This window comes from Trypanosoma cruzi, genomic scaffold (genome assembly GCF_000209065.1).
Source record: "Trypanosoma cruzi strain CL Brener 1047053513371 genomic scaffold, whole genome shotgun sequence".
NCBI classification, from domain to species: domain Eukaryota; phylum Euglenozoa; class Kinetoplastea; order Trypanosomatida; family Trypanosomatidae; genus Trypanosoma; species Trypanosoma cruzi.
The window spans coordinates 2,285-14,758 of record NW_001849217.1 but is presented as its reverse complement, the minus strand read 5'-3'; the positions used below and the strand labels follow the sequence as shown (position 1 = coordinate 14,758).

The 12,474-nt window shown below is 53.1% G+C and overlaps 1 protein-coding gene and 3 pseudogenes across 1 annotated transcript, besides 4 other annotated features; all 4 read right to left on the bottom strand.

The window, feature by feature from the left end:
* Window positions 1-12,474: a sequence feature (areas not merged during assembly with more than two copies in the genome that could not be assigned to a particular haplotype).
* Window positions 1,155-1,185: a microsatellite.
* On the bottom strand, window positions 1,444-1,929 carry Tc00.1047053507253.70 (annotated as a pseudogene).
* On the bottom strand, window positions 2,076-3,101 carry Tc00.1047053507253.50 (annotated as a pseudogene).
* Window positions 3,986-6,886, bottom strand: Tc00.1047053507253.30 (annotated as a pseudogene).
* Window positions 6,988-7,424: a mobile genetic element.
* Tc00.1047053507253.10 (retrotransposon hot spot (RHS) protein, putative) lies at window positions 7,741-10,284 on the bottom strand (the record flags this gene model as incomplete). Its single annotated transcript, XM_802108.1, has 1 exon — window positions 7,741-10,284. The coding sequence occupies one exon, from the start codon at window positions 10,282-10,284 to the stop codon at window positions 7,741-7,743; it is 2,544 nt and encodes an 847-aa protein (XP_807201.1).
* Window positions 12,154-12,182: a microsatellite.

The window sequence follows — 12,474 nt, the reverse complement described above, 5'->3', positions numbered from 1 at the left end:
CATATCACTTGGGAAGCACGCAGCCACCACTCCTCCGTTCCGTTCCCCGTGCTGCTCGTGTCGCCTCACTGGAGTAGGTTGTCACCGCACATCCCCCTCACCGTGCATTGCGGAATACAAATCAACCACACCGCATGGGTGCGGTGCCACCCCGCCAATAAATCCCAGGATCTTCCCCACTGCCTCGTGTGGCACGGACGGCAATCTCATTATGCCTGCGAAAGGCTTTTTTTCCAAACAAGAAAGCGGACCCACCACACGCCCGTAAAAACGTTTGGTCCGTCGCACGCAAAGGAGTGGAGCGGGAGAACAGCAGGAAAGACAACACCGGCAGCCACGAGCAGCCCGCACTCGCCAACACACCGCTGCCCCGCATGTCACCAAAAATAAGAATACCAAAGAAACATGTCACACCCCAACTGCGAATCGCAAGTGCGGTTGCAGCAGACACTCCCACCTCCTGGGCGTGTGCAGCCCCTCGCTGCTCGGTGCTCAAAGTGGGATCAACAAAAGCACCAATTGGGGAGCATTCGACCACCGCCACAGCAGTCATGCTCCTCATTTCTCACAAAGGCGAAGGCTTGCAGTGGCGCAGCGGACGGCAGCATGCACAGTCGCAGAGTAATGGAGTGGCGCGGGAATCGCGCAACGGCGATGCGCCCCTCCTTTGGGGAAATCAAAAAAAAAAAACATGTGTTGCAGTCCCCGTGAGCAAACACACATTGAACCGTATTCAGCTCCACTACTGTGGCCATCCGCACACACAGCATGAGTGTGACAACGCAGGCAAGGAAGCACGGAATAACACCACGCATTCCATCCCATAAAGGCCAGGCGGCATCCGTGCTGCCCTCAACAATAATTCCACCCCACATCACCCTTCTGCGTATCCGCAGCAAAAAGGCCCACACGGTGTGCACTACATTAGGAGTTCCTAAAGCGGCAAACCGGATCATCAGAGCGCTGCCCTCTTCTCAACGTTGGGTAGAAGCTCTCTGATCCTTGTCGCCGCCAGCCTGCGGTATTATGGAGGGGCATTGCGTTCTCGGCATACCTTTCCCTTTCCCTCGCCGTCCCGACGCCGCAAATGAAGTGATGTCCCACAAGTGATTTTGGACGGTCTGAAGAACGCGGCGTGTCAGACTCACTGAAAATGTGTGTGTGTGTGTGTGTGTGTGTGTGTGTTATTACGGGCGAGCGACACAATGCTCTCGCACATCCATGTATTCCGATCCTGCGCAACACCCCATTTGGCGGTGCTGAAAACGTTGGACACCAAACACGCACAAATCGCACAATAAATGCCTCTGGAGAACAAACTCCCCATTAACGTCGCCGCAGGCGCCGTGACAACAAAGTAACAAAAGAAATCCAACCTCTGCGCGTCCTCCCGCAAGAAAGTGAAGACACACACGCTTGTCCCCTTCGCTTCGCTCCAACTCCTCAAAAGTTGATGGGTCTACGGCAGAAGGAAACACGCTACTCCTCCCTCGCTCCCCGTCACGAAGCATGGCATTGCGTATATCCAGTGCATCTGCATCACCCACATACGTCCCTTTGGGGCATTCGCCTCGGTAGTCACCAAGCACGCGCCGCTAGAAAGTGTACTCCCAGTCTATGCTGCTTCTCCTGAGCGACCTTGCTGCCTTGCCGCACAAACAAGTCCACAATTTACGCATTCTGACTGCAGACACGTGCCCGTGGGAAATCCCGCCATTTCCCTCAGCCTTGCCAAGTGCGTGCGCCACACAAATGCCGGTCATAGGGTAGACACACACAGGCGCCGATACCCGTGACAGTGCGTGAGATACTCGCCGCAGAATGAGGTGCCGCAGGTCTCCGCTCACTGATCCAGATTGACCACGCTGAAGCCCACGATTCCCGTGGGTTTGGCATCCCGATAGGTCGCCGTGGCTCGTTGACTCCCATGGTGGAAGAGTGTCAAGCAAGCGAAAATCAAGAGCCTGGACACTCTGTGGAGTCAAAAAGATAAAAAAACACGGGCTGGCGCGGGCGCAGCTAAGCGCCATGGGAGAAAAATCTCAGCTCATCCCATGGAAAACATTTCACCAACGTCACTGCAACATTGGCCTCTTGCTTCTCGGGTGTGTCACTTCTCTCTTCACTCCGTGCCAGCCTCCGTTCAATTCCCCGCCCAGCAGTACTACACGTCACACGGCGCTGCTTCCGCACAATCACACCTCGCGGCCAATCATCGTGACGCACCTCCAACTGCAGTCGCATCCAACCTCGAAAGCCCTCGCACCCTCTTCCGCCCTCCTGTGTGTCGAGAGAAGACGCCTCTCTCGCGGTCTTCGCGTCCTCCCCAATAAAGCTCTGCAGTTGTGCCCAAACATCACCGGGTCTCTTGCCAAGAAGGAAACCGTGTGCGACGTGACCAATGTGAGCATACACAAATTTAAAAAACGGTTTATAGGCTCTCTGGAGTGCCCTGCGTGTGCCCGCATGTACGATGGGAACACACACGGTGCGAGTCGGGCGAGGTCATCGTTCCAGCTCGCATCTCCGCCAGGTGACTCGTTGACGGCTCCATCCCGCTTCACGACAGGTTGAATAACGGTGCACACGTAAGTGGCTGTGCGTTGCATTCACATGTGGTTCCCATTTTGGGTCCAACGTCGTCAGGTGGTGGAAAGAGACGAGTCGTATTATCGTTCTTCCATTTGCTGCTGCTGCCGCCTCATTTCCCGTAAAGAGCCACTGAACCCTCTCTCTTTGGCGATAAAGGGTCCTCACGCATGGGATGCATCCTGCCTCGTGTGGCATGAGGAACAGCAGAGAGTCCCCAAGGTTGCCAATGCGGGATTGACCGTCCAGTGCGGTGAATACAACACGCTGGATCTGTCGGAGGATCGTCGTGCACACTTCAGTCCGCCCGTGGCGGATACAATCCTCGGGCAGCCACATCTGTGCAGAACAGAACACCCTTTTGGAGAACGCCGAGCAGCTCCACCGACGTGTTGGAAAAACTCACAAAAAGAGTCCCAGCCAACCTGCGGCACATTACCGTGCAACTTTGATACCTTGACAGCGAGAAGAGCGTTTCTACCTGAGAGTGTTCGCCGCATCATTATCATCATCACTGCCCAAATCATCTCAACAGGCAGCAATGGCATCGCTCTCGTATTGCTCATTTCCGTTGGCCTCCTCCACCCGCCGCATCACGTCCGTATGAATAAAGTCTCGTCATGCACAGCGATGCGCCCTCTCGTTTCAGATAAATACCAATATTTTATAGTCACCAAGGTAGCAGTTCAGTTCTCCCTCCATAGGCACACCTCATAGAGGACGTCCTTCTGTTCCCTTTGCCGAATCAACGCACCGCACCCAGTGGATAAGCAGTGGTAGTTTCACCAAAAAACAAGTGTTCGATTCCCACAGTAGCGAATACTCTGCGTGATATGGAACGCACAGTTTGTTGTGCTAGTGCACCGCCTCGACGGCCGCCTCGCAATGGTGCAAGGATGTCATTGCCCCCGCCTGAGTGAGGCCTAAGCCCCACATTACACGCACACAGAAAAGCACACGGCGCATTTGAAATTATATTAATATTTTTTCACGGCACATCTATGGGAAGGAGCACCACCCCCCGTATGCATGTTGGCAAAGCAACGGCCCCACAACGGCGGTGCTAAAAAAACACGCATCCAGAATCAGAGGAAAAAGAAGAAGAGTGTGGAACACTCACAAGAAATGATGGATAGCCCATTTCAAGCCGGCAGCAAAGAAAAAGAAAAAGCTGCAGCAGCAGCAGTAGTACTGGTGGTGACCATCATTTCCCTTTTTTCTTCCCTTCACTCGCTAATAACCCAAACACGTGGGGTTCAAAAGTCCTGAACACACAGAATTGTGCGGCAGTTAGCCTCTCTCCAACCAGCCGCCTCAATACATCTAAAAGAGCACACAAGAAAACCACAAATAGCCATGGAAAAAAAAAAGAGAAAAACAACAAAAGATCCCACGGCATTAGTACGGAGGCGGAACGACACGCTTTTCGCACAAGTAGTCGTAAAGTCAGCCAGAGCAAAAGAGATCCAGGCCCGAGCAAATTCGGACGCCATAGGCGGTTATTGTGCTCCTTTGAGACTTTTCAGCCAGCTCCGGTTCCACCCGAAGGAAGAGGGATGGCGGAATGTGATCCTCGCCGCAAAGAGTTGCTGCATCGGGAGCCAACAAAACAAATCCTCGCATATTGCGGGTGTCAAGTGGGCCACCCCACCGCATTTCCGCGTCATTATCGCTCGACTGCGCACGTGCGTCTCTTCACGTACCCCGTCGTTCCTCAAGAAGCCTTTCCGCAGGAGTCCTCAAATGCAGTAGACGCTTGAGAGCAACAAGCCAAGCCTCGCAATCCCTGTCAGTCTCACAAACTACCTCCAGTGATTTCCCACCGCGAAGCAAAAGTGCGAATGCGCGGTGGTTGTTTGTTCCAAGGCTGGACGGAGTGATGTTTTGCGTGGCATCATGGCGGTGCGTCCCATTGTCAAAAACTGCCTCCTGGCGTGTTTTTGCTAGCTGTGCCTCGCCGCTGTAGTTCACAAATGAGATTGTGGACGGGCCGATGAGAACTTTTTCGATGTCACGTATCCACATGGTGACTGGAGGCCGTTTGCGATTTAACGGGAATCCCTGATGGTCCAGATCACAGGAATGGATACGTTTGCAGTCCTCCGAGAGAACATATAGGCGTCTGCGAGCATTGCCCTTGCTCGGTATCTTTGCCACGCGGACGCCGTTGCGTAAGTAATTCAGCGCCTGATCCACAACAGAACTGAGGTGGTGTTCCGTTGTCTCGGCGTCATGCAGTTTTCCATTTTTCTTTGCCACGCAGTCATCAAGCATACGCTGTCAATACACCTCGAGTCCTCGTCCCAGCCTCTCCTTGTGGGCCTGTTCCTCTTCAGCGCTGGCCAAGTATGTCTGTACCTCTTGCGTGAAGACCTCGTCAAACTGGCGTCGAATGATGCCCGTCTCCTCCGGATTCACAGGAATGTCTTCAAGGGAAATGAGCTTCGGCAAATAATCCTCGATCACTTTGATGTCGGCAGCAAGAGCCCTCTCGGCGACGTCCTCCTTGGCTGTCGCCTGCTCGCACTTCTTCTTCCGCTCCTCGGCCAAGAGACGCACCTGTTCCAGGACCTTTGCACTCATTTCCTTAATCTGATGGATCCACTGCCTCCGCTGGCGACGCCGCTCCTCCCGGACGGTCCTTCGCACCTCCTCAATAGAATGCCGCTCCCGCATGATGGCCTCTCGCCCCCTCGCCCCGTCAAGTTGAACCATCTCGAGCTGCTGCTCCCTCGTCTCAATGACGCTCTGCCGTAGGCTGAGTTCTTGCTCCGGCTGCTGCATCGCCTGCCGCAACCTCTCCAAGGCACTCTCCTCGTCCTGTTTCCTCGTTCGGATCTTCTCCAGCGTATGCTCGTACTCCCAAATGCGGTTTTCGCGGTCGGCCTGCAGAGCACTGCTCTCCCGCTTCTTCGCCTCCAGAGTCCTCCAAATTTCATCCAACGTGGCCCCACCTCTCTGCTCAAGCACTTTGGCCATCTTCTCCGCCTCATGTTTGGTGCGCTCGCAAAACACACTCAGCTGCCGTTCCCGCGCCTCCTCACGGTTACTCTCAATGGCGTTGACGCGCTTCATCCCTTCCTCCTCCATGTCTGAAATGGCCTGTTGGATTCATGGCCACAATGCCTGTAGTCGTACACGGTCCGGGCAATCATGAGTTCATCCCGCAACTCCATGATGTCCTGATCAAGACGCCACTTGTCAACGGCAAGATCCCTTGTGGCGGATCCAATTCCGGTCGAGACAAGAATATTGCCAACACGACAAGTCGTGGAGAGACAATGGAACGATTCCTCCGCCCACACGGCATCCGAAAAGGCGTGAGCCAATAAAACCGTCTCGGTAGAACCAGTGAGGCTACTGTTGGGGTTGCCTTTTTCCGTGTTGTACGCTCGGCGCAACAACTCACTGAGTTCTGACATGCCGAAGGGAACACGCAGACGACGGCGGCGAATGCCGGAGACAATTCCTGCTGCCGACACCAGTGTTCGTTGGACCCCTTCGTAGTGTAGCTTCGTAGTGTAGCTGCGCGGCGGCATCAATGCCACACAAAGCGGGCCGTTCGGCATCTCCCAAGGCGACAAATGTCAGGAAGTTTGCATCCATGTAATCTGCAAGCTCCGCCTCACCATCATCGCGGTAAAGCTGAAGAACGACGGTGTCGGGCAAATACGAGGGCATTGCCTCCAGCTCAGGCGTTGGCTGCTTTTCACACAGCACGGAGGCAAAGTATTTCTCATAGTTTTGACGATAGTGTCCATCGCCGCTCGACCGTCGCCGGCCAATGAGACACAAATTCGCGCCACCATTCGCACACGAGGTCCCTCCTTCACGGAGCCCACAATAACTCCGAGCTCCTTGTCGGCGTCAAGAAGGTCTGCGCGGTGCTCTGTTGACCCAATGACGTGGCATGAAAGGGTAAAAATGCCCTTTTTGGCGCCCAGCCGAATAGATTCGGTGATGACACAAGCAGCATATCCTTCACCAGCTGCAGAGCCGTACATGAGTTGTCGCTTTGGTGACGAGCGCACGCCGTAGCTGAAGGCCACCATGTTCTTGCGTTCCTGAGTAAAGTTGGGGGCGGCAGTGGCACACAATTTTCGGAAGAGTGTACTTGCGTCCGGCACGTCCAACGCCACATCGACGTCAAACGAGGCCGCAGCAACCGCAATTCCGGCATCCCTCAGGGGCTGGGGGCAATTGAACTGCGCCGTGTTGCCGTCCACCCGCATTGTCGCGGGGAGCTGCGAGGACGGCGTCGTGGTTTGGTGGGAGCAGAAACGGCCTTCGCCTCCATTGGGAGAATATCACATTGAATGCTGCGCTGTGCGTTTGTTGCATGCATACACAGGAAGGTCAAAGACAGACAGAAAAGAGACCGAGAGGAAAACAACACTGAATAATCTTCTGGGCCGCTGGCCGGATTCTGAAATTATCCAAAAAGGACAGGAAAAAAAAAAGGCGGTGAATGGAGAGGCAATGAGTTCGCCGTAATGTTTCCCCCAAAATATATACACATTCTGTCAATCACTGCCGTTGACTGCTGCGCACAGTTACAAATAGAAACACTTATCCCCTGCAAAGCGGCAGGCCTTTGGGGCTCCTCCACCCGCAAGGTGGGAATCACAAAGTGGGTGGGTGGGAAGGCAAAAATGAAAAATAAAAAAATAATTCCGTCGTACAGCCGGCGGCTCCCTGACTCCCTCAATCGCGGTCTCTCAAAAGACCATACGATAAAAGAGGAAGAAACCCCCGCAGAGACATCTCCGTTGCATCGATATATAAATTTATTTGGGCGGCCAGTCATCCTCGCAGGCATTCTTCTCACAAACTCCCATAAAAATGAAGAGAAATTGTGCGGCCCCCACATCCCGCAAAGGCCTCCAGGGGCGACGGAGCCTTCACTGAAGTAAAAACAAAATAAAATGAAAAAAAAAAAAAGATTGTAGTGGTGCGACACTGTTGACCGCAATGATTCTCTGAAAAGAAAGACATTCCCTGACCAAACCCTGCAGACACACACAAATATAAAAGCCGTTAAAACACTCCCCAACATAATTCATCATAAACGCACTGCGCTAACCTCCTCAGTCATTTCTTCAATTTTCTCGTCTAAGCTTTTTGCTTCACGAAGTTTCGGCATCTTCGTGATTACAACATACGCCTGAGAAAACAATCTGTCAGCGTGAACTGGTACTGATGTGTGGTTTTCCAGAACTCCGCGATCCTCCCATGATCAACATCTCCCACACTCGACGGGTTGACGACATCACATCTCCGCCAGCCATTCATCGGCGTGCTGTCTGCGTGCTGCACATAAATCATCTCCCACGACAATCCCTGAGATGATTCCCCCCAACCATTAAAAAACTTCGATAGATGCTCAGTGAACTGCCGCACGGTGCTGGCGGTGGTGTGGTGCCCACCCGCCGTAGTCATCCGCAGCCCCACCAGCGTCCTCCGCGGTAACTCCATGAAGAAAAAGCAGTCCACCAGCGGAAAGTTCCTGACCACCGGTATGTACAGCACCCGATAATTTATATTTTGTTTCGCATCAATTTCTTCAACTCGAGGTATTTCACATATTTCGGTGGGGTGCCCTCCAGGATTTGCTTTCAGCACAGTGCCCTGAATACCATGTGCTGGTGGCCTCAGCCCCTTGAGTCCCACTGCCATTGCACTGACAAACCCATCAAAGATGAGAGCGCACAAACAAAACTTTTCCGTACATTCGGACAAATGAAATTCCCTCGTCCCCAATACCAGCAACAAAAATTTTCTCTCACTCATTGCCTTTGCCAAACGGTTCGCTGATCGAGACCCAAGGAAATAACATATCGGTGCGTTACGAAACCTCTTAAGACCGACTTCTCCTCTTGCTCGGACAACCCTCACGAGCTTTTGAGACGGATTCTCAGAGCCCCACAGTCTCACTCCTCCATGTGTAAAGTGCTCTTCACCATCCCGGGAATTGATCCCATCCAAGGCATCCTCAACGGCAGCAGAGTGTGCAACGAACTTATTGGCATCAAAGATGTAACGTGGAATCGGCCCCACGTTATCCATGCGTTCTTTGACCATCTTCCAGCATTCCGCCTGTTTCTCTGCAGTCTCGTCACGCTTCATCCATGCACACATCGCCTTCACATCCATCTCGGCGGGGCAATTCATGATGATTCGCGCGGCTCCTTCTTGTTTCTCCCATTCACCGTAGTTGCGAACGCTTGGCGATGACACCACAATCATGCCCCATCCGGGGCCAGGCAAAAAATATTTCGCTGGCGGTTTCCCTTGCCTTGTCACATCGTAAATAACATACCCCTTCAACCCACAATCCCATAAATCACGCAAACATTCCTTGGATGCTCCTCTACCCACGTGTCTTTTCACCGCCTTGATGGTCTTGTCAAACACGTACGTCGTATTTCCACCAAAACTGTAGATAACCAAATGGAGTTTCTCCGCATCGCAGTGCAGCAGCTGGTAGAGGAGGTACGAGCCGGCAGCCATCGAATTCCCAATCCCGGGCGTCCCAATCAACACACGGCGCCTAGGCTCAAAGTAGGCCCCAGGGTCAGGGCCGAGCAATTCGGTTAGATCATTCCTGACGGTCTGCCACACTCGCTCCACCTCACGGTTCACATGACAGTCACAAGTGGATTCATCCTCCTCCCACGAGTACGGCCATCCCTTGTCCGAGGTTAGCACCATCAGCCTGGGACGCGGTGCACCGGATTGCTGCACACCGTCATCCTTTTCGAGAGTGTCGCCAACCGCCTTGTACGTCCATGACTGCGGTGGTTCCCCCTCCTCCACCTTCATTCCCGTCCCCTCGCCGTCAGGAACTTCCACGACATGGTGCCACCCCGCATTGTACACAGACTCGTAGCATCCCTCCAGGTATATCGGTGCGCTCGACTTCTTTGGGTTCCTCGCTTCCTCGGCGGCCGCATCCAAAAACCTTTTAGTGATTTCTTGAACATTTGCCTTTACCTCCGCAGTAGCCACCAACCAATTCAGTAGATTGTCCACACCATTTTTGTAAAGCTTGTGTACATCCTCTTCCATATCCATTTCATCCCGTACAGCCCCCTCCATCCTCTTGTAACGATCGGATGCCTGCATTTCGCCCAATACTCCCGCATCGCAAATATACTTCTTGGGGTCCTTAAAAAACTCCTCCAGCAAGACATCCCGATTGGCGTCCACAGCGCCCCTGCCGTCCAATTCCATCGCAAGAAAATCATTCAGCTTCATTTTGTCCACGCGAACCCTTCCTTTAAACACCGCATCTTTAATCCTGGTGGAAAAGTCAATCCCCAGTTCTTGTCGTTCTCGCCTTTCCCTTTCTTCCGCCTTCCGCCTCTCTTCTCTCAGTACATAAGAGTAGGCTGTGTTTATTTGTGCCCTTGCAAGAGGAGTGACCGTGTCCTTTCTTTTAAAGTCCCTCCATTGCCTGAGAGTGACAATATATTCCTTTTTAAGCTTATTTGAAGCCCCCAATAGCATGTAAAACTCCTCACGCTCTTTTTTCAGCTCTTGATATGGCGGCGATGCCTCTATTGTCCTCAATAACACTTCGTCTTGGATGAACTCATTGGGGCTACTCCAAAAGTCCTTCATGTAGACGTTCTCATTGAATTCCTCAACGCCCCTGCCGTCAAAATAATTCCGAAGGAAGTCATTCAGCCTCATGTTGGTGATGCGTTCCTTTCCCTCCAGCAGCACTTTATCCAGCCGACTATCAAGAGCCCACTGCGGTTACCGTATTTCCTCAACTCCTCTGCGAGCTGCAGCGTCGGAACCATCACAAGAGCCACGGCGAGGTGCCACCACAACACCCGTGCGGTGAAGCACCCACTCGCACCGCCCAACTGCGGCCAGCAGGTGCCGCTGGCTCCAAAGGACACTCGCGGCTGTCTCCTCCCGCAGTCCCAATGACGTTGGGCGTGGCGCTCGCACGGCTCGATGGTCGGTGCGCCATGCAGTCGCACTGCAACGCCTGTCGGTGAAACAGTCAAGGCCCACCACCCCCGCAGCAACACGAGGCGTGCAACCAACCCCAACATACCGCCACACTATTGCCCTTTTTTATTTTGTTTTATTCACGTTGTCGGTCGGTTTGCCTCATCACCGACAATAAAAATAACTCCGCACTCTCGCAGAGGGAGAAAAAAACGCGATCCCACCGTCCCGCCGCGGGTCAACACTCTCGTCCACCCACCACCATTGCCGCGCAGGAGACCGCAGTCACATCGCAGAGTCAGCACCACAATGTGCACCACACCACCGTGCAGTGAACGATGGGCGAGACGCGGCCACGCACCGCCCCGCTCCATTTTCCCACCACTCAAGTGTTGCGTGCCCACACAAAGTAACAAACAGAATCAGAGTGCACACAAACCCAATCAACACCCTCACTCGCTGAAGCACATTATTCGCTTGGAGTAACAACGTTTGGGGGCACACCAGCAGTAGCGGGCTGCATGGAATTTCCCTGCTAACCCCCCAAAAAGACACAACAACTCTGCGGAATAAAAGTGACAACCCCTCGGTGCTGCCTGCAGTTCACATGGCAGGAAGAATTCCACGCACGCATGGTTCCGGATCCCTCGCTAATTGAGTGCACGTCAACAGTACGCGTAAAAAATACTTGCGTGCAAGACGACATTTAAGCACATGAAAAGGTCGGCCTGTTTTGTTTGATGGCGTTGGCGAGCAATCCCACACAATCCAATCAAAATGACACGCCGGAAAGAATGGCGTCAGTTGATAAACAAATAATTGCGCCGATGCAGAAGAAAGCTGAAATTTGGGTTTTGCACCCGACTCCGGGGGCGACAGTGGCATGAGAGTTTGTATGTGCGCAAGACCTTTCGTGGGACGGTGCTGCCCTCAATCCCGCCGTGCCCTGGCACAAAAGGGCGACAAAAACAAAAAAAGGAGGAGCACACTCTCCAGAAAAGGAGTGACGGTTGGGCAGTCAACCCCCCGTTTCGTCTCACATGACATCCACACATGTACACTCCACCTCAAATACGTACCTCCCTGAAAACCGCATGCATGACGTGTGGTTTCGTCGCTCGCAATGTGTTTTTCCTCCCGCAAGCAACAAAAACAATGGCCATGGCGCAGCTCCACTCAGGGGAGGCAATCGGGGCAGACACGGGTGGGAACCAGAGATCATACCAACAATAAGAATAATAATAAAAAAGGGGTAATAACGCCTCCAAGCCAAAGCATCGTGCAATGTTGATCCCTCTTTTTCTAAATTGAAGACCTCCCCAACAGAACTAATGCAGCAGACACATGTGCAGCGCAATATCTTTCGCTGTCCCGCGTTCCATCTTACTTCCCATGAGTGCCACGGCGGTGGTGCCGGCGTTAAACCTGCGACGACCCCAAAATATCAGGCACCACGCTGTGGAAAGTGGATGTTTGACGAACGTGGCCGCGTTGGCGTCCAACAGAAAATGGCGTCAACTACAAAGAAACATCCGCGGCTCAAGCTACCCGTGTGTGGCCGTAATAAAGCAAACACTGAGACGCGTGTGGAGCAACGCAAAAGAAAGAAAGAAAGAAAAAAAAAAAGAGAAATAAATAAATAATCCACGGAGAATACACCGATCTCTATACATGTACGCAAAGTAATACGTCATTCCGCGTAATTCCTCGATATTTCTCTTATGGTTCCTTCTACACAGCATCAGAAGCATAAAAAGCGACAGGCATGCCCTCCCACACAGTCATCGGGGAGCAGGAGAGAGAGAGTCACTGCAGGCACCCGCACAAAAAATAGAAACAAACCAGCAATCAATGACGCTGTCGCTGCGGAGTACGATGGGTGGCTGCGCAGCTGCACAGCAGCCGTGGCCCCCACGCCCC